This window comes from Trematomus bernacchii, unplaced genomic scaffold (assembly GCF_902827165.1).
Source record: "Trematomus bernacchii unplaced genomic scaffold, fTreBer1.1, whole genome shotgun sequence".
Classification (NCBI taxonomy): domain Eukaryota; kingdom Metazoa; phylum Chordata; class Actinopteri; order Perciformes; family Nototheniidae; genus Trematomus; species Trematomus bernacchii.
The window spans coordinates 5,687,279-5,710,549 of NW_022987567.1; the positions used below are offsets into that span (position 1 = coordinate 5,687,279).

Below are 23,271 nucleotides of genomic sequence, written 5' to 3' on the forward strand. Positions count from 1 at the left end.
GAAAGTTATCACCAAACATTTTAAGAATGTTTTTAGAGAACGTTATCGTACGGAAGAACATTCTGGGAACCAAAATAAAACTTCTCACTGAAAACATTCCTAGAACAATTAATGATATAATGGCAGCATAGTGATCTTTATCAAGGAACCTATAATCTGATTTCAAAGGAAATGTTAGAAATCCAGGTTGCAAAACGTGTTGTATCTAAATGTGAAATGGGCTGGGCTTCAGAGTATTTAAACCTCATACATAGCTCACCTGTCAGTGAGCTGCTCTCAGTAACTGTCTGCTACATCCAGGTTTCAAGAAGGGAAACTGTTTGTGAAATGGCATATTTTGGAAATTCTGGTAAGTACAGTTCGACTTTTGTTTCTTGCATGCATCATATGTGTATGAATGGAATCCTTAATGTTGTGTTGGTTGCATATGTTGACAATGTGTTCACATTTCAAAATGATGCCATAAAACGTAACATTTAATGTGAAACTGAATTAAATTAATGATAATCAACCCTTCCCAGATAACAATATCAGATTAAATATACTTAATATATCCCAAACTGGATTATTTTTGGCTAAGCACTATGTTAATATTAATATGTGTTGCTGTCGGAGCAGATGGCATCATTCTCAGCGCTCTGGAATGAATGAGTGAACATTAATGAAAACATAACTCTTTGTTTTTACAGCTCTACAAACCAAATGTTTTTTTTTTACAAATTCAGCTATTTTCTTATGTCTTAGGGAAATTCTCTAGCTATCTTATTTTCCACCAGATGGTAACTTTTCTGTCCGTTGTTTAGTGCAGAGCAGGAACACCAAAGTATTCGAAGGATTCAAAAACTTTATTCATCATGGCTGAAGCATAGTTTCTGCAATGAAAATCTAAAGTTCCAGACTCCAACAATGCAAAATATAATAAACGTGACGTAAAAATAAAAATGCAAACATGTACTCCATTTACTTTTCCATATTCTTTGACATATAATTAAAAATATATTTAAGTACATTTAGTCGCATGCTATATGGACATTTATTAACATTTTTCTGACATTAATTCACACATTTTCATATATTGTTCACAGATTTATATTCCGCACATTTTTCGGACTACTTTCTCCATATTTTTCGGACATCTGCTCCGTGTTTTTCAGAACTTTTAAACGTATTTATCGCTCATTTTTCCCTTATTACTCTAATTTATATTTATATTCCAACCAGTCCAGTACATAACCATTGAACGAAATTATTTTAATCAACACTTATTTGACCGTGTACATCTCTGCGAGTGGGACCCAGGTACCTTCTTATTATGCATCCATGCCAGGGGCCCCGCAAAAACTATTTTCTTCAAAAATATAATAATACATTTAAGTAATTTTTCAGTCAATGTTCACACATTTTCAATCTTATCTTGACATTTATTTCAATTGTTTCAGCATTTATTCACACTTTTCGGACATCTGCACCATATTTTTCATAACTCTTCCACTTATATATCGTAAATATCGCCCATATTTCTCTTATTCATTTTTAATTTATATTCCAGTAAGTCCAGTACAAATCGTTTTAAGTTAAATTAATTATTTGACACATCTTTGAGCGTTACAATGGGTTGTAAAATTATAGAAAAATAATGTAAAATTACAATTTGTAGAGCTAAAATAAATACTCTATATTGTAATAATGTGTGGATAAGTGGAATACACATTTAAAGCCTACTGAGATAAAACAAATGTTTTAAATAGAACTACATAATGTTGCTTGCTTTCTCCTTAAAGGTCTCCTATCATGCAACATGCACTTTTTGATGTCTTTTATACATAAATATGTGTCTCCGGTATGTCAGGGAACTCTCAAAGTGTTAGAAAACAAAACCCTCTCTCTTGAGCTGATCCAGATTTGCGTCCGATATGACGTAATATCGGAACTGTGGGCTGGCTTTTTACACCCACGGCCCTATCAGAAACGTCGCTATCAGAAACAATGTGCAACGTATTTTGAAAGTAATATGGTCTTTGTTTACATTAGCAAGCATCGCTAACACTCCTGTACCTGTACTGGAGAGAGCATGTGTAAAAAAGCAGGATATAAAAAGGTACTCACCTTGTGGTAAACCCGCAAGAGAAAAAGCATTTGAGCTCCAGACTGTTTCAGAAATAATCTTATCTGAGACCTATACTATGTGCCTAAAAATGGTATAATAGGAGAGCTTTAAGTAACCTGAACACATTTGCATAATTTTATATTTTCAGTTTTTAAGGGAGTGGATCTCCACCCTAGGAACAACAACTTCCTCCACCACACCAGTGAGATCTCTGTGGATCAGCTGATCGTGAGGCGAGGTCAGCCCTTCAAACTGACCCTGAATGTGACGCAGCCTTTCAACCCTAAACTGCACCAGCTGCTCATCACTGCAAAGACAGGTCAGGCTTTCTTTAAATTATTCATATTGTTGCATGTATATGTTTTTCATACAATGCCAAAACTGATTACTCACTAAATGTAGTTATGACAGGATATGACTTCTGGCATCTGTCTTTCCATTTAATTACTTAATAATGAATACATTGTTAATCAAATAACGAATGCGTCTGGGAATTTCATTTTCATTTCATTTTGAATAAAGCTTTTGTAAACTGGAACCATTGATGTGATCCTAATTTTCCAGTGTGGCCCTTAGTCACATTGAGTTTAACACCTGCTGTATGATATTGTTACAGCATTACATGAAAAAAGTATGGAAGTTCAGTTACTGCATCGATTGAGTAGCTTTATTGTTGCTATCTGTGACTTTAGAAAAACAACGTGCTTCCTGTAAGGATTCAGTTACTTTATGGGGCTTTTATTTTGAAAACCCTGCCTCTCCCTGCACTTTCTGTAAGAATACATTTACTCCATGGGTCCTTTTTTTATAAACATGCTTAATTCTGAGCATACTGTAAGTATACGGCAACTCTATTGTGCTTGTGTTTTGTGTTGCTTTAGAGCAGGGGTTTCAAACTCAAATACACAGTGGGCCAAAATAAAAAAATGGGTACTAGTCGAGGGCCGGACTGGTTCAATGTTTATTGCAAAACGTATTGAAATGAACTTATTGCACATATTAAACCTGGAACTAACAAAGCTTAAATGATTGCCTATAAAAACAAGATTAAACATTAAATAATCAGTTGCATTCATTTCTTATGGCTCTATCTGCAGCTTTTCCAAAGTCATTTCTTATGATTACATTTTCCCACAGGCCAACAACAGCTTCAAAAAAACAATTTCCCTCAAAGAAAAAAACAAACATGCCCTGTTGTCTCAAGAAACAAAGTGCAGAAGGAAACATCCATGTAAACTCAGTGTGCTGCTCTGTGATGCTAGTTCAAGCCAGATACTTGGCATCTCATCTTGGGTGCAAGTTCATCAATGTTTGGGCTCAGGCTCTGAGCTGAGGAGACCCTCAGGATTGAGTGAAGGTGTGCGTGCAATATACCGGCGGGGCAGATCTAATAGTAATTAGAAATTGTCCTGCAGGCCGAAATTAAATCCACCAAGGACCTGATTTGGCCCCCGGGCCTTGAGTTTGACACATGTGCTTTAGAGGACTTTTGGTATAAAAAACAAGGCTCATCGTAAGCTTCCTGTATGGATGCAGTCACTCTATGGGGCTTGTGTTTTGAGCTTTCTAATATAACTCCTAAAACTCCTATCATAATATTTCTTGACTTGAGCATCTCATCTATTAACTTCAGTGGCTCCTCTCTGCAGGACCAATTCCAACGGAGAAACAGGGGACGCTTTCACTCTTCGGCATCCCAGATGAGGTGACCCGCTCCCGTTCAGCGATAGCAGGATGGAGGGCGGATCTGCACAAGGACTCCTCCCTGCAAACTCTGGTCCTCAACCTCACCCCCCCGGCTGTGGCCCCTGTGGGGGAGTGGATCCTGACTGTGAAACTCGGGGGGGAGGAGATGCCGCTGGGGAAGCTGGTGGTGCTCTACAACCCCTGGTGTCCCGGTAAGTGCTTCATCTGTCATTCTTTGAAGATTTGTTAAAGCTACTCAGAACATTTATCAGAATTGGAGGATGAAACCCTCTTTTAATTGTCACACACACACAGTGACATTTTACCTCTGCATTTAACCCATCCTAGTACTAGGAGCAGTGGGCAGCTATTGTACAGCGCGCGGGGAGCAATGGGAGTGTCCGGTGCCTTGCTCAAGGGCACCACGGCAGGGCCCAGGAGGTGAACTTGGACCTCTCCAAGTAGCAGTCCACACTCCATATTTAGGTCCTAGTCCAAGTCCATACTGACTGAGCCACTGCCGGACAAATTACCATGTCAATCAATCAATCAATCAATCAATCAAGTATTATTTATATAGCCCAATATCACAAATGTTACATTTGTCTCAGTGGACTTTACAGTTTGTACAATATGAATACGACACCCTCTGTCCTTGGACCCTCACACAGGGGCGGACTGGGATGGAAAAACAACCCTGGACTCTGACCCAGCCCAGCCCACAAAAATTGGCACCATCGAAACGGCACGCTTCACGGGGGGGGGGGTGGCAAGCTCGTGAACTGTTAGCGCTGGGTTATTCGAAACATGAGAGTACACAGGTACAGGAAGAAGTAAGGTGTCCCCCGACAGTCTAAGCCTATAGCAGCAAAACTAGGGGCTGAATCTAGTGAGCCCTATCTATAAGCTTTATCAAAAAGGAAGGTCTTAAGCTGACTTTTAAAAAAACGGATATGGTGTCTGCCGCCCGAAGCTCATTCCACATAAGAGGAGCTTGATAAGAGTTACAATAATCCAGCCTTGAAGTAGCAAATGCATGGACTAGTTTCTCTGCATCGTTTTGAGGCAAGATATGCCTGATTTTTGCAATGTTATGTGGATGAAAGAAGGCGGTCCGTGAGATTTGTTGTATGTGTGCGTTAAAGGATCAATCCTGATCAAATAAAACAACAAGATTCCTTACAGTCTCACTGGAGGCCAAATGAATGCCATCCAGAGTTAGTATATCTTTAGATAGTTGGATTCTTTGGGCCGAGTACAATAACTTCAGATTTGTCTGTGTTTAACATAAAGAAATGTAAGGTCATCCAAGTTTTTAACCTCTTAAGCCCCACGGACCCGCCGAAGAGGCCGAAACCACAACATCTGCAACAGTGTCTGAGGGCTTCTTAAGATTTAATAAACTATGAATGTTTCATATCCATGTAACGGGAAGAAACTCAGCTAACTGATGATTTTTTTTTTTTTTAGCAAAAAAAAACACAAGGCTAACGCTGAGCCTCTGAATTAGCCCTGGGCGAAACAATCTTAATGCCGTTAGCACAGAACTCTAGCTATACCGATCGATAAACGTATTGGATCTGCACAAACAAGCTTAGATAACATCCTGAGACTCCACAGATTATAGAAATATAAGTATCATCACTGAGCGATCAGAACTCGTTTCCAAACCGTACTTTGCCGTACAAATCATTGAAATATCTGGGAGTTTTTGCTTTATTCTGTGCGCGCTCCCACGAAGTGCATGCATATCTCTGTGGGCATGCATAACACAGTTCACGAGTGTGCTCTCCCGTCCCCCGTCCCCCGTCTGCGCGACCCGACGGGTAATAATGGATTATGACGGACATGTTAAGATCCTGTCCGTCAAAATAACGAGCAGCGGAAGAAATCGAACGCCACCAGTGGTCGATAGTATCAAATGCAGCACTGAGATCGAGCAAGACAAGAATAGAGACAAGTCCTTTGTCTGAGGCTATCAGAAGGTCATTTGTGACTTTAACCAGAGCTGTCTCTGTACTATGATGTGTTCTAAAGCCAGACTGAACATCTTCAAATAAATCATTGTTTTTTAAGTAATCACACAACTGTTTTGCGACTGCTTTCTAAGGGATTTTGAGAGGAATGGAATATTAGAAATAGGTCTATAGTTGGCTAAAACCTCTGGATCGAGGGTGTGCTTTTAAGAAGAGGTTTTATCACTGCTACTTTAAAGGATTGTGGAACGTAGCCTGATAATAAAGACATATTAATTATATTCAATAAAGACGTTTTAATTAATGGGAAAACTTCTTTTAACAGCTCAGTTGGAATCAGATCTAAGACACACACGTTGATGGTTAAGAAGAAAGAGTAATTCAATTCAGTTGTTCAAATTTCCATTTGAAAAAACTGTCTGTGAATTATATTGTAAATGGTCAACACACTAGATATAAAACATACTAGCAAAATTGAAACTCAGTTGAGATAACACATTTCAAAAGTGCTTTCCAATCAAAACGGAGCATGTTTAACACACAGACAATGAAATTAACTATAAAACCAGCAACTAAACACAATAAAACATAACTAAAATCACATTAAAAATCAGGTTTTATATATATTTTACTTACATTTGACTACCACTGACATTCATTTATTGTTTTCTTTTGCTTAAGTAAGATTTTAAATGCAGGACTTTTTTCAACAAAGTATTTCAATACTATATAACCGAAAACTATCAACTGTCTGTCTGTCTGTCTGTAGTTGACTGGGTGTATCTGAAGGATGAGAAGGAGATAAATGAGTACGTGATGAATGAACAAGGAGTAATCTACAAAGGAACTAAAAACTACATCTTCCCTTTAGACTGGGACTTTGGACAGGTACACACACACACACACACAAACACACACACACACACACGCACACGCACACATACACACACACGCACGCACACACACACACACGTCCAAAAACATTGTTATTATACAAGCAAATGAAAACCACATTTTCAAATGAAATCACTTATGAATACTTAATGTCAATTAAATAAAAAAAAAACTTAATTGTTTAACTTTGAAAATCCTCCTGAATGTTTGATGTCTTCATTCATTTTTGGGAATATTGCCAGTACTCAATTTCAAGTTGTGTACATTTCTTAAACTTCTAGTTTTATATATAATTGTTTAGAATTTATGTAACCAATATTCCACATTCAGAAGAGGTTATACATTTCATTGTGTCTTTTGAGTAGCCAAAGTTTGAATTTGATCAGTCTGAATGTCTTGCCAAGAGCAGATGATTTCTCATTTAAAGTATAAACAACATTCTCATCTGCATTATAATAAATAAAATAACACTCAAAATGCTCTCCCCTCTTCCAGTTTGAGGACAACATGGTGGACATTTGTTTGAGGATGTTGGACCTTAACCTCAAACATGGTAAAGACCCTGCTGAAGATGTCTCCGCTCGCTGTAACCCCATCTACGTCAGCCGCGTGGTCAGCGCCATGGTATGATACACTGCGTTTATTTCTTACACACAGATCCACAATCCCTCATATAGCAGCTAAGCCTTTGTTGGCTGACATTTTAGACTGTTGGGATCCAAAATCCAGAAATGTTGGGAGTCGGTTTGTTTTATGCAACAGTACAGGTAGGGTTTGTCCTCTGGATGTTTAATAAGATAAGATAAGATAGAACTTTATTGATCCCAATTTGGGAAATGTTTGAGGGAGCTGCTGCAACAGGCAGCTGCGTGCACAGCGCCAACGCAACGATGCTATTTCCCAAGTGAAAGAAGTACTCACATCTATTACTTTTTAATAGAAATAGAAAGCTTAGAAATACTCTGTTACAAAAGTCCAACCAAAAACTATACAAGTATTAGCATTACATTAACCTTAAAGCTCACCTATTATGCTATATTTGAGCAATATATTATAGAGCCATATCTATACAAAACATGTCTCTGAAATGTTTTGCTCAAAATACAAAACACCCATTGTAGCATGCCTCAGACCCCTCTATTTCCCAGCTAAATGAGCCCGTAACTAAATGCCATATTATGTTCCAAACCACATGAAATAAATACATAGTAATAATAATAAAATACATCAAAAAGTGCATTTTGCATAATAGGGGACCTTTAAGTAAAATAACTTGTGTAGTATATATTGCTCGTGCAGATTTAATAATGAATTATGAATTAATACAAAGAGTGCCAGCACTCTACTTTGGCAATCAAAATTCAAAGTTTACCTTTAATAAAATATGTTAATATAACTTTCGTTACAGAAGCAGAAGTGTGTTCAGACATTAAAATACAAATACTTCAAATACTTTAAAAAGTGGAAAAAGAAAATTAACAATTAAAAATAAAAGGAATTTTAAAGATATTATATCAAATATAAACAATATAAAATATTCTGGATAATTAAAATAAAAAGTCAAAAATACTACAGGAAACAAAATACTACAGGAATTTTATAAGAAAGGAGAAACTCAACTATGTAGCAGTTCTCTGCCAGCCAGAGGTGAGCTGTTGTAAAGTGTTATTGCAGTGCGCAGGAATGTTTTCCTGTACCTCTCTGTGTGAAAGCGGAGCTGTCTGTCCATCTGCAGGTGGAGAAGGGGGTGGGGTTATCTGTCTGTCCAGCTGCAGGTGGAGAAGGGGGTGGGGTTATCTGTCTGTCCAGCTGCAGGTGGAGAAGGGGGTGGGGTTATCTGTCTGTCCAGCTGCAGGTGGAGAAGGGGGGTGGGGTTATCTGTCTGTCCAGCTGCAGGTGGAGAAGGGGGTGGGGTTATCTGTCTGTCCAGCTGCAGGTGGAGAGGATGGGTGGGGTATCCATGATGGGCAACAGCCTGTTCAGTGTCCTCCTCTCCACCACAGCTTCAAAAGTGTCCAGCTTGATGCCGATGACAGACCCAGCTTTCCCGATCAGTTTATTCAGTGGGGGGTCATTGGCTCTGATGCTGCCCCCTCAGCAGACCGCAGCAAAGAAGAGTGCACTGGCCACAACAGACTGGAGAAGATCTCCAGCATCTTGCTGCACACCTTGAAGGATCTCAGCTTCCTCAGAAAATAGAGTCTGCTCATCCCCTTCTTGTACACAGTGTTGATCTTCCAGTTCAGTCCGTGAAGTTGTAACTTTGAGGAGAAAAAGCCACATTAAAAGAGTAATTTCTTATTTTCTTCAAGATCAACTCTGCGGATGATAGTGGGGTCCTGGAGGGAAAATGGTCTCCTTCATATAGTGGGGGTCAATACCCCACTCACTGGAGCGGAAGTTACCCCATCCTGCGGCAATGGTACGACCTTGGATCCCACCCCGTGAAGTTCGGACAGTGCTGGGTGTTCGCCGGGGTCATGTGCTCAGGTAACAGTTTTAATATGTCGGGGGTGATGTACAGCGGTCATTAAAGGTGGGGTAGGTAATTTTGGAGAAACCAGCTCGAGTGCGCTAGAATTTGAAAATACACAACCGGAAAAAATCTGCCACTTCCTTACAGAGCCCCTCCTCCAACACACACGAACGCGCACATGACCAATGAGGGCACGAGATAAGTTTGTGCACAGATGGAAGGCTGACAGGCAGGTAGGCCATCCAGTTATTTTAGCCGGGCCGGCTCAGATGATTGGTCGTCCTTTTTACAGTATTACGGCTTCCACAGATGAAAACATTTTTATGGATTTTTTGTCAAAGCACTTCAGATATTCATTGCTATCGGGATGTTAAGAGCATTCCATGGAATATAACAAAAAGTGTATCTCGAGCCGGTTTCTCAAACGTATCTACCCCACCTTTAAGGAAAAAGAACCCCAACAGGTGAGCAGGATCCTGATGGGAGGAGGGGTCTCGCTCACCCTGAAGGGGCAAATGTGTCATAGCAATAAAAACAATGTTGCTATATTTACCATTAATGCAAGCATTATTTAAGTCAACATTTAAATGTCAATGTCACTTTCAATCAATTCATTGTTTATATTGCATTTTGAAATTTGAATATTATTTGATTATTGTTGTATGACCACTTTTCATTTTAACATGGTCATACAACTGCGTTTCTTAATTACATTTTTTGTCAAATAAGAAATGTGTCTGGGAATAACATTTTCCTTTCAGTTTGAATAAAGTCTCCTATGGGATTTGTAAACTGGAAGCATTGATGTGATCCTTATTTTCCAGTGTAGCCCTTAGTTCAATTGAGTTTAACACATTGCTGTAGGGTTAGGGTAGCATTAAATAAACTTGAGAATTCTGTGTCATGCATTGGTAAGAGTAGCTGTTTTGTTGCTTTCTGTGGCTTTCATTTAGAAAACAACCCTCATCCTAAACTTCCTGTAATGAAACAGTTATTTCATGGGGCTTTTATTTTTGAAAGACTGGCTCTTTTTCACTCTGAAGGGGCAAATGTGTTCAACTGACCACAAATTCTGACTCAAACCTTTGTTTTACGGTCGCAGTGATGCGCCTGCTGGGCATCCCCTGCCGTGTGGTCACCAACTTTCAGTCAGCCCACGACACCAACAGCAATCTGACCATTGACGAGTACCACTCCGACTATGGAGTCGTAAAGAAAACAGGCCCAGACAGCATTTGGTGAGAGGTGGCAATATCTTATAATAACAACTGTTATCCAGTACACACAACTTCATTCATCAAAAAGTATAGTCTATCTCAGTGTCACTAGGGGGAGGTCTGAGGCTGTTTCTGTGAGAATTACCTTCAGGAATTATCTTCCAGTTCTAATAGGAATTTTGCTTTGTGTCTTAAGGAACTTCCACGTGTGGACGGAGGCGTGGATGAGGCGGCCTGATCTTGCAAATAACGGAACATTTGACGGTTGGCAGGTTCTGGATCCAACACCACAGGAGAGGAGCAACAGTGAGGACTCTTCCCTTAATCTCCAGAAACGTTAACAGAGTCATTACTTTCCCGCTTTGATAACTTTGTATTATTATAATTGAACAATAAATGCCTACCCGGTTATATTAGTATGCCCTATAATATCTGTATTTGGTTAAAAGTATTTCCATTTTAACTGTACTTGAGAAGACAGTTTGGGAAAATAATTGAATTTTGGTCAGATCTCAAAAAGAAATATATCACATATGGCCCTAATCCTCTTCCGTAGATCTCAGATCCAGATTTTAAATACACAAGTTTCTGCGTCTCGTGAATTGGGAGTATGCGACCCATCAAAAATGTTTAGCGATTTTTGGGACTTTTAGAAAACATGTATTCAGACCACGGTCCTGCGTGCAACACACAACAAATTCCTCTAAAGCAGTTGTTCCCAACCTTTTCTGAAATTAAACAAATCTACATCCCTACTGCTGAGGTGTCTTTGAGCAAAGCATCAAACTCCCAAATGCTTGGGGGAGCCAAACCAGGGCAGGCGCTTCGTTCTTAAGGCCCTGACACACCAGACCGAAATCGGCCGTTTTCGTTAGTCGGACAACAAAGCGTGCCCTGTCACCCAAACTCAATTTGGTGTGTCCCGCACCGTCGGCCGTGACACGCCTTATTTGGCCTTTCATGGCCGACGCACGGCCGATTCAACATGTTGAATCGGCCGTGCGTCGGCCACAGGCAGTCGGACAAAGAAATCACTCTGATTGGCTGTTCAGCTAGCGAATCAGTGCATGAGAAGCGAAACGGTTGCTTGAGAATGCCTTCCACAAGCAACACTCCAATGGCTGATAGCTCCAGTACCGCACGAAACATGTTTTCGATGGACGAGAGTGAAAATGGAACGCACACGCTATTTGTTGTTTGTTTATATCAGTCTGTTCTTCTTCTCTGTCTTCCGGTTGTTGCCTCTTTTGAATGACGAATACACACTACCGCCGCCTGCTGGTAAGGAGAGTTATTGCCACTCACGCATGCGCAGTTCGTACGTACGTGCTCGGCTGAAGTCTTTGTGGTGTGTTCCAGTGCGACACATGGCCAAGACGCAGGAGAACACGGCGACGCAACAGTCGGCGTCGGCGTCGGCGAGTTCTCTGGTGACTGTTTGGTGTGTCAGGGCCTTTACACCGCTTCATAAATCCTGCGTGTTTTTCAGGATAAATGGTTATACTGTAGTTCCTGTTTGGAGTATGGATATACTTAATGTATGTCTTCTTCTTCTTCTTCTTCTTCTTCTTCTTCTTCTTCTTCTTCTTCTAAAAAGAACACAATAACTACAATAATGAGAAGCTCAAGTATTCAATAATAATACAACCTTTTTACAATAATTTATTTTAGTTTTCTTCACAGGAATGAATATTATAAGAATTCAGCTGCATATTTTCTTGCATCCCTTAAAATCAAGAAAGCCTCATGTCATGGTCCAAACATTTCTCAAACATCTTTCTAAAGGTCCATAGTTTCTGGAGAAAGTTCCTGTAGGATTATGAATAAAAACACGTAGGTTATTGCAGTGCATTTGCAAAATAAATGTTATTTGTGTGTCACTCTTATAATGAAAACACCAGTTGGCTCCAAAGTGATTATTTAAGCAATACTGCTCTGGGGAAAAATCCCTCTGAAATGGTTTGATTTTTACTTTTTTGTCCCGCAGATGTTTACTGCTGTGGTCCAACTCCGGTGAAAGCCATCCTGAAAGGAGAGTCAAACCAAAAATATGACACCCCATTTGTCTTCTCCGAGGTCAACGCCGACTGTGTCGACTGGCGGGTCAGTGAGCCTCAAACACACTTTGAGGGAATTTAAAAAACCTTTATTTTTCCTGAGATTGCGTTATGATTGAATTATTTTTGTGTCTGTTCTCTGTGTGTTCTGTCAGATCAAAGCTGACAACTCAGAGGTGAAAATGTCCACTGACACTGAGAAAGTGGGTAAAAATATCTCCACCAAGTCTGTCGGTTCAAGGAAGAGGATGGACATCACCGACAGTTACAAACACAGAGAGGGTGAGTTCGCCTGAAGAACACAAACAGCAGGGGGGGGGTTGTGACTACACCATATGTACCCACACTTGCTAATAGACATTATAATACACAATATTTTTAGTACATAATTCCTGCATTTCTACTTACACCATAGTGTCATTAACACTTTGTTTTTGCTCTATTTGTTTTTTTTCACACCTAAGTATGTTGTATTGTTGGAGGAACCTGGGAATTATAATTTGTATTTCCTTCAACTGCACTGTAGATATTGTGCATATGAAGATAACCTTTGCATCACATCTTTACACGCAGACTCAACTACCTCTTGTTTTACCTAGCATATTGTTTTGTTTTTAATTAATACTTCATAATCTTTTACGCAGTTCACCTGCATCCTGTGCGCATTGTCTTCGTCAACCGTTGGTCAAAAACCACAAGGCCTTCCTAGAATTGTGGTGGACACTTTATGCTTTGCTTGCACATTCTAAAATGCACAATGAGCATAGGTCAAACGTTCAGGATGTTCTTTCTGGTTTCATATGTCTAGTAAGACATTATTGAGAAATACTTCCTTCCCATCAAACCAAACTAAAGCCAATTTAGCATTTTTTATCAATGGTAAGTTTAATAGAGGTAGGTGAGGTACGTGAGGTCTGTCACGGCCACTTAAACAGCAGATCTGTCAACACTGTATTTGTATTATTATTATTTGTACAGGTCCCAAGCTATGATTTAATGGAAATAAAGTAAAATTTTATTTTGAGCCAGTGCAGTATGATAAATTATACTTTCCGTAGTAGTCCTTTTGATGGAAATACTTTTATACATTTACTTTACAATTAGCAGGGTTCATACACTTTTTCACCAATGATTTTCAATGACTTTTCAATGACTTCTCCATGACCTTTACCTAATTTTCCATGACCAAAAACATTACTCTTTCTCAGTGGTACCACTGAAAATGGTTTATTTTAACATGGAACAGGAAAATAAGGTCTGCATATGAAACATGTTGTGCCTATCTAAAACAAATCAAATAGTAGGCTTACTAGCTTCTACAGGCTAAAGCAGGGCTCTCCAACACGTCGATCGCGAGCTACCGGTAGCTCGCGGGCAGCTTTTCAGTAGCTCGCCGCTCGATTATCGATTATAGTAGTGTAGTAAGGTTGCTTATTGATTTTTCGGCCGCGGCTGGACAATAAGGTTTTTTTATTTTAGAATTTTTTCTGTCACACGAATATCAAATGGTCGGTGACGCAGAGCTCAAGGAACAGACGTGACAGCAGCACAGCGACAACACACACGGAGCAGTCTGCTTTCTCCACCAGCACCAGTCCAGAACCAACAGCAGAATGACCCGCTCTGAATCAGGCCCTGTCGCTGCGGCTCAGAGACACACAGGCAGGGATTTGTGTTTTTTGAAAAACACTCGTTATCGTCATGTCAGGTTTTTGGTGGATTTAATCAAGTCTTGGATTGCAGAGTATGAATGTCCTCTTGCTATTTTCAGTTGATAAATACTTGTGTAAAGTTTGTGAAGGCAGGAGGAAAGCTTCCGCGATCACCGTCTCCTCTCCGTTCCTCCAAACCCCGCCCCCTCCCTGAAAATAATGAGTGACAGGCTGATAGTGACCCGATAGAAACTTTATTATTCACTTAATCACTGATTGAGATATGTTGAAGCTAACTTAATCTCATACATTCATGGGATTTATGTAACAGTAAGACAGAGAATGTAAGTGTGCACCCACATGCACTATTTTTGTTTTTATAATGCTGTTGTAAATACTCCTGTTGTCTGCTGTGTTCAGACTTAAGTCACGTGTGTGATGCCACATTCAAGACATTCAGTGTCTTTTTTTTTTTAACAGAAGACCGTTGCTAGAAGCTGCAGCTAGACTGCTGAAGTATTAGTTTTTTGTTTTTGAGGATGGAACCATTTTCACACACAGATATAGGGAGGCTAGACCTATACAATTGATTTATTATGGTTTATAATTTAATGTCAAGACGAAGAAGAAGAAGAAAAAGATGGCTGAACAACTGTTCAGTGTCAATCCTGTGGAGATCTCCAAAATAATGTTCAGCTTAAGTCTCAGCAAAACTCACAACATTTCTGGAGCCTTGTAGACCCTGAAAACTATAGAACATTCACCAAGCAGCACTGAAAATGTCTGCTTTATTTGGTTCTGTTATACATACCTTTGTGAAGCAGCTTTTTCTGACATGAATGAAATCTAAATACAGAACAATACTGACTGATGAACATTTAAATGACTCTATTAGAGTGAACCGAAGTGGGTACACTCCAGCATACAGTACACCTGTATGGTGGACTCCATGCAGTGCCATTCATCTCACTAACAAAAGAGTGAAATGCTTGTAAGGTGGTGATGTGAAGTTAAGATTTTTGATAAGCTTTAGGTATTGCAATTTCACACGTGTACAAAAGTATAGCTTAATTCAACTGATGAGGGCTATGTGAATAAATGTAAGCGATGTGATGCAAGTAGCTCTTGGCCACTTTCATTTTTTGAAAGTAGCTCTCAGATGAAGAAAGGTTGGAGACCCCTGGGCTAAAGCAACTAAAATCTCTCACCAGCAAAACACCTCGTCAGTTAAATGCCATTTTACGTTTCATTACTATATGATACAGTATTTATGATCATTATAGTATTACTATTTCGGCGATTAAATAAAATATAAATTATATTTGATGCAGTTATATTTCCATGACTTTTCCAAAACTTTGGGAAAAATATTGTTTTCCATAACTTTTCCAGGGCATTTTCCAAATTCAATTAGCATTTTGAATTTCCATGACTTTTCCAGATTTTTAAGGACCGTAAGAACCCTGAATTAGTAAAGTTTTGATTGTAGGACTTTTGCGATAATTTCTACACTTATTATTCCTACTTTTGCTGAATTAAAAGATCCAAGTGCTTTATTTAAACAGCTGTCTGTGCTGAAGGTATCTCTGGAAATTGACTTTGAAACTCAATTTACAGGATCAGAGAAGGAGAGGGCTGTCTTTAAATACGCCGAAACCAAAGATTACTCCAAAGCTGATGATGATGAGGAGTTGGGGACGTTTGAAGTGATGGAGGAGGACGAGGAGGACGATCAGACAGACGACAATGTTGAGGTTGAAGAGACAGAGGAGGGCGCCCAGAGTGAAGAGGAAGAAGATGATGAGAGTGAAGAGGAGGATGGGAAAGAGGAGGGGAATGGGACCAATGGAAGTCCGGATGCAGTAACAGAGCCAGTGATCATGCATTTTGAAGAGGTGCGTCACAGAAACTACCAGAAGTTTCCCTTTAGAGCAGAATTCTGAGAAGAAATACAGAATTACTACTTAAATCAATAACAGTTCAAACTGTACCAAAAAAATAATGAAATGTTGACTTTAATTAAACGTATTATGTCAACATATTTCACATAACTGTATTTGGATAGTTGAACGCAATAATATCAAGTTTAAATACAAAAATATTAGGTTCAACTTAAAGGGGACCTATCATGCAAAATGCACTTTTGTACGTCTTTTATACATGAATATGTGTCCCGGTGTTCCAGGGAACTCACCAAGTGTCAGAAAACACAACCCTCTCTATTTTCCTCCATACCCAAATCTCTAAAAAAGGGGTTACAACGGATCTGATAAAAACTGATCCAGATTTGAACACTGTCCTGACGTCAGGACGGTGGCGCTACGGCTATTGGGCCAACTCCACCAATCAGGAGGAGACAGCCACGGCCATTGCCGTTCGAAAGCGCTGGAGACGCTGTAGTACATATGCCAGGCCTGTAGGTGGTGCTGTTCTCACAGAATCTGCCCAGAGCTAGAAAATGTCAAATTGAGCAAAATGAGGCATGGCTAAAATGCATGATCTGTTTGGTATTTTGAAAAAAAAAAAGTATAAATATGCCTTATATAGGTATGGTCCTACACTATATTATTCAAATATAGCATGATAGGTCCACTTTAATATTATTGCTTTCAACATTATTTTGCGTCAAAGAAACATGGTGGTGGTGCATGACTGAGTCCTACAATTCAGAAATTAATCATAATCTTTACCACTTACTGTACCTCGACTTGAAGTCATTGTTTTTTTTGATAGGTTTTGTGGTTTGATATCTTGGCAATGGTGACGTGAAGCCATGCGACCGCGATGTTGTTAATTTATTGCCTAATGTTAGCTTTTTTGAAATTGGTGTTAATATGTGGATAATATCCTGCTGAACAAATCAAAGCGTGTGTTTGCCAAAGATCTTGTTTTGTGCAACTTTCCAAAATCCAATGGAAAAATACATTTTATTTTTTGTAAACCAACACAGACTCTTTGAGCGTGGTGCTTTAGTAACAATTTCATACCAACATGATTTTTATGATTTAGGTTTTTTATGATTTATTCAAGGTGTTCAATTCATTCATTTTGACTTGAATGGTAGCGTATCCTGTATTTGTTTTTTGAGACTTCTACTTATTATATATATTACCTGTTCTCATTCTACTCTTGTGTTTAAAGAGGCCCTTGTATGCTTTTTGGGGTTTGCTCTTTCTTGTAGTGTGTTCTATAGGTTTTTGTTAATGTAAATGGTCTGCAAAGGCTGAAATACATGTGTTCCCTCCAGAGGGAGTTTCTCTCCCAGACACTCCCACCTTGCCTGAAACGCCCCTATTGGACTCCTTTGTTTACTTCCGTGACACAGCGACATCACATAACACTTACGCTTCTATCTGCTAGCCCTCCAACACATTGTACGTGATAGGCTAAGGGACATCTCTAAGCGGTTGACGAATCACAACAGAGCCGGTCAGCTAACCAATCAGAGCAGACTGGGCTCTGGTTTCAGACAGAGGGTGAAAAGAGGTGCATTCGCAGTATATATAATAGTATGTCCTCTCGTGTGCTACAGGTGACTCCGCCGAGGAACGGTAAGGATGTGAGGCTGAAGCTGGTGCTGCAAAGTGAGAGCAGCTCCGTCAGATCGCTCTCCGTCAACATCAGCGTCCAGGCCATCAGGTACAACGGTGTACCGACCATGAACATCCAGACAAGGGTGAAGGACAAGATACTGCTGCCCAGGAGAGGTGAATCTTCTGCTAGAGATATCTTTCTGTACAGAGATGTTGCTGTTTAATTTTGGATGCAGATATCCAAAGGGGTGGTCTAATCTACCTGCGGGTACAAAAAAACGCATCTAAAACACACAGTGATAAGAATAAGATAGTAAGGTACTCGACTCATTGGAGGTAAAAACATGTATACCATTAACTAGTAGTTTCTCAAACTTACCTACCCCACCATTAAGACATATACAACTGCAACGAAAGTAACAAACACAATGCAATATCCTTTTCAATTTCAAAGAACACAAATTGGGTTATAGACATTAACAAATAACTATAAAACAACAATACTGTAGAATAACTAAATTAATGCCATGAATAAACCGAAATACGCGTGTTGAAGCGGTTCGCTGCTGATTACTACGTATTTCCTTTGTTGAATTTGCTGTAAACCGACTTTAATTCTCCCTCTTTCTTCCTCTGTCTCTTTTAGATCTGTTCATCCCGATCCGAGTCCCATTCCTGGCGTACCATAAAGCCATGTTGGACTGTAACAGCTTGAAGGTTTCAGCTTTGGTCACGGATAAAGAGAGGCCCAACAACACGTACCTGGCTGAGGATGACGTCGTGCTGATCGACCCTCCCATCACTCTCACGGTCAGTCAAAAAACTTCTGTCTCAAGAATCTGAAATGTTTTTAATGGAAAAAATTATAAGAAATATATATTTAAAAAAGAAAAGTATAATAACCATTTCAAAGAAACTTTATCGTTTTTAGTTCTTCATCTAAACTGAGGGAAAACCACGATAAGCCTTTAGGGTTTTGGCCTCACCTTGCATATTCTGTTATTCTGTGTGACTGGCGAAGCCACAGGCAGTATATCAAATCAAATCAAATCAAATTAAGTTTTATTTATATAGCACATTTTTAAAACGATTTTTGGTCGAGCCAAAGTGCTGTACATATAATAAAAATACCCTACAATAAAGACACTTTACAGCAAATACAACAGCACAGTTTGTTCAGAATATCAGTATGAGAAAAACGACACCCTCTGTCCTTAGACCCTCACACAGTATAGTATTCAACATACTTATCTCATCTTATTAGTGCGAATGCTGTGCAACATTATTAAAATATTCAGCTTTTTCTGCCTTTTCAGCTAAGTTCAGCAACAAATGTACACGGCTTACAGCATTCGCACGCATTTTCAGCAGGAAATGCATTTTCTAGTTTTCTTCTCTTATCCCACTTTCAAGCCCCCAGTGTTCATGTATCATTTAAATCTAAATTCTTCACTTTCTTCTTACACATTACATTTCAGCAAAGCAGTTCAGCGTCAGCTTTTCAGCATAAAGCATTCCCACTAGCAATTTCTTCAGGATTGCATTCTCTAGTCTCCAACTTTAAAATGGTCACAAGACATTCAGCTATCAAACTTTTACGGTTTTTGAATTATCAACGTTTAAGTTGTGGTACATTTTCAGGCTGTTTTAGATTTTATAATGGGTGTCTATGGGAAGGACTCTTCAGGGCTAGAGTGTGTGACATCATCACTTAGAGTGTAGAGGCTCCTTAAAACCTTCAGAAAAAATATTTTCACTTGTCATGAGGTTCAATTAAAGCACGGTTATTGTATTATATTATTGAGGGAGAATTGTCCGGGGCTGCAGAAAAAATATAATAATAATAACGCCCAGGCCAGGCAACGCCACTGTGTCTCAAATCGCACTCGGCAACTGTGTCCTCACTGGATGTGGCTATGGCCGCTGGTTTCTAGCTAGCCCTGATCATTAGCGGTAACAAATCATGACAGACTGCACATTTAACCCCCCAATATAACAGTGACTTATTTCCCATAACAATATTGTAGGTTTGTTAAATATAGAAAGAAACACATGTATAACTGTTCTATGTAAGTGCTGTGTTTCCTAGAGCAACTGCATTCGTGGATAGTCACGTAACTTCTGTTGCGTAGCCGTTGCATTGGGAAGAACTTATGCTCCCAAAGTAGCAAATATAAGTTCAGAAGTGTGCAAATTTAGACAAAGCGAAAATAAGGACAAACATGAAGCAAAGGAAATTATTACTCAATCATCAAAGTACTTGACTGTGTCCTGCTAGAGATTTCAGTATGGATAGCCGTCGTTCCGACCACAATGCTAGCCGGCTTTAGCCAACTAGCCTCTCCCTGTCAGTCAACAGCGAAGAAACAACAAAACAAAATCTCTCTACAAGAAAGTTAAGAGAGGGCAAAGCTTAATAAGTTACTAATAGAAGTTACCAACAGAAAAATGATAAGCAAGATCAAATAAGAAAGATACAAATTGAAAATAGTATCAATCTAGCTGGATTAACTGGAACAGGCTGCATGCAATATTGGTACATTCACACTAGTTACATAATAACAAACACTGACTGTTGATAGTCCTGATATAAGAATATCTAACCTTTTATTAGAAACGTCTTGTCATAAAAAACACATTTTACACAGGCTGTTTTCTCTCGCCTTAATACATGATTGGTAGTGATGATTCCTGATGAATGTTTTTAAATAATCTGTTCAAATGTGTCCCAGGTTTTAAGTTATGCCAAAGTGGGTCGTAGGACAAGAGCGGAAGTGACTTTCCTGAACCCGACGCGCAACGAGACGCTGACCAACTGCACTTTGACCCTCTCCGGAAGTGGACTGATGAAACACGAGGTGGTATTCAAGTGAGTGTGTTTGTGTGCGTGTGACATAACCTCACCGGTTAAATGCTATAAAAGATTAAAGGATGGTTACTACTAGATTATAAAGTTGGCAACATTCACTGTCATTGGAAACTACAATGTTAGTTTTATCAGCTTATTTAACAATGTGATCGTATGATTCCTTCCCATATTATTGCAGATCTGCTGTAAGCCAGCTAGATAACGTAGATAACCTAGTTTCAAATAAACTGACAAAACACTTACAACTATGGACAGACTAACTCTGCCAACAGTGACACATTATAATCCCCGAACGTCACCAAGGGCCAGCTGTGTGCATCAATTTTAAGTGTCCCCTGGTTTCTGTTGTGTTTTGAGCAACTTGCAGTGTTTTTCTGCTTGTAATGCTTGACTGTTTTAAATATAGACAACATTTAATTGGCACCAAAATCGGTTGTGTGGTTCAATTCTCAAGGCAACAAACTCTGAATAAATCTGAGTATTTTTTTTATCTCATTACACTTTGTGTTTCCTGCAGGATGCCAGAGTTGAAGCCAAACAACCGTATTCATGTCAAGTTCTCCTTCGTTCCCTACAAGTCCGGTAAGAGGACTCTGGTGGCCGACATCGACTGCTCCACCTTCAGAGACATCAAGGCCAGCTGCATCGTCAACGTCCAGCCGTAAACTCTTTACGAAACAAATCGCCAGGTTTATAGCTCTTTATGAGGTGTTTTTACTTTGAAATCATTCAGGGGCTTTCAGAAGGAAGACAAATTGTTTTTAATCAATGGAGGCTACATTATTTATAAAAAGTAGTTATACGTATACACTATTAACTGTGGTTTTAATTTACACATGTTTACTTTCCACTTTGCATTATGGTCTTTTTCTTGGTACTGCTACACCTATTACTCCTGTTGTGGTGTTAAATATTGGTATAATGGAATATATATAAAATATAATTATTGTTTTATTGCAAACTTTAAACTTTCGAAATCTAACGAACAATGTAGGCCTGTAATCATTTATAATTATACAAATCAAGTAAAGCAAACTGCTCGCCGCAAGGCATAAACGAAATAAAAATGTACATTTATCATCTCAAAATAACCAATAATATCAAAAGAGTCGGCCTGTGAAACCCTAATAGTTGGCACCGCCATGGTTCCTTCAATAAAAAGCTTTTTGATTATTGTATGATACTTAACATTCTCCCAAAAATGTAAGCTGTGTTCACATATGAACACCACTTACCTGATTACCGAAGCATACACTGTAAAATGTTTGGCTGTAAAATTACAGTAAATTACTGGCTACTAGTTGCATGGATTTCACAGTAATTGACTGTAAATATTTCACAGTAATTGACTGTAAATATTTCACAGTAATTGACTGTAAATATTTCACAGTAATTGACTGTAAATATTTCACAGTAATTGACTGTAAATATTTCACAGTAATTTACTCTAGATATTTTACAGTAAATTAGAATAAAAGTACAGCTAAATACTGTGACTTTACAGTTGCCATGCCCATGGAATTACTGTGATATAGCAGTACAGAGCTGTGGTATTATGGTACCTTGCTGTACATAAATTACAGTAATTACCTGTATTTTCACACTTTTACTGTAGAAGTAATGCAACACAGTAGCCAGTAATTTACTGTAAATATAAAAATGTAAATAATACGAAATTTGACTAGTTAACTGGGATTTTACCATAACTACACAATTCAATCAGCTCAATCAACAAAGAAAAACAAAGAAAAACAAAATGCCAATTTTAACTTTGTATTACTCCATTGAAGTGCAAAGTACATTTCACAGTGTCTTGGACATGTTGTTACGGCCCCAACCTCTACTCCGCGGTAGTGGCTCGTACTGAGACCCGCAACATGAAAGAATACACGCAATAACCGGTACTTGGTAACGAGCATTTATTGATAATCAGCCGTTTGCTCACACAAGCAAAACGGGAAACAAAAAGAGGTCTGGAGGACTGGCCAAAAGGAACAAACAGAAGGAGGGAACCCGAGCCAGCCACACCACGGGCCGTAGGACCCAGAGCTCCCCCCCCTAACCAGAAATCAATTATAAACCCTATGGGAAACAAAATAAAGCCGCGAAAACTGGACTACCAGGTCCTCCAGGCTAAACATAAATACATCTGCAGAAATATGGCCTCCAGCTCAAAATGGCAAAGAGGTATGGAGAGTGTCTCCCGGCGTTAGGATAGGCGAGACCTCCTTCTCCTCCAGCTTCTCTTTATATATACACGGCTGAGTGGAATTAGGAACACCTGGGCAGAGGCGGAGCCAGGGGCAGACCAGGTGCACCTGCGCAGTAGGGAGACAGAAAAGAAAACAAGAAGGGCAGCACGTAACACATGTCTACACAGACATCCACTCGAAGTCAACCATTTTTCTGAAGAATGTGCTGACATGGGGGTTTAAATTGCCATGCCTCTTTTTGGCTTTCGAGCCCGTCTCAGGATTAATGCCCAGGAAGCACTGAAAACAATAAGCCAAGACAACAATTTCAATTTTACATAGATTTATATGTTGCATCGTTTATTTTAAGGCACATGCAGCTGTGCCCCTTTCAATTTAAGTAAAACCTGCACCAAAGAAAGAAATTAGTATTTAAGCCAAGCAAGAGCGATAAAAGCAAGAAAATCACTTAATTTGTTGTGTTATCACAGAGGATGGTCTGAATACAGTATTTTACTAAGAAATAATACAGTAACATGTTGTGAAATCCTGGTAATAATGTATCCTGTACATTCACAGTCATTAACTGTGCCTGCATTGATTTCACTGTGA

The 23,271-nt window shown here is 39.2% G+C and overlaps 1 protein-coding gene across 1 annotated transcript; it reads left to right on the top strand.

Moving 5' to 3' along the window:
* The first annotated feature begins 246 nt into the window (after positions 1 to 246).
* On the top strand, positions 247 to 21,717 carry LOC117478912 (protein-glutamine gamma-glutamyltransferase 5-like). The gene is made up of 15 exons (XM_034125866.1): positions 247 to 349; positions 2,256 to 2,426; positions 3,757 to 4,005; positions 6,539 to 6,657; positions 7,159 to 7,287; positions 8,976 to 9,153; positions 10,242 to 10,377; positions 10,553 to 10,662; positions 12,344 to 12,459; positions 12,569 to 12,695; positions 15,683 to 15,960; positions 17,598 to 17,772; positions 18,245 to 18,408; positions 20,331 to 20,467; positions 20,985 to 21,717. Exons 1-15 carry the CDS (start codon positions 328 to 330, stop codon positions 21,130 to 21,132), a joined length of 2,259 nt encoding a protein of 752 aa, XP_033981757.1. The 5' UTR covers positions 247 to 327; the 3' UTR covers positions 21,133 to 21,717.
* Positions 21,718 to 23,271: the final 1,554 nt, after the last annotated feature.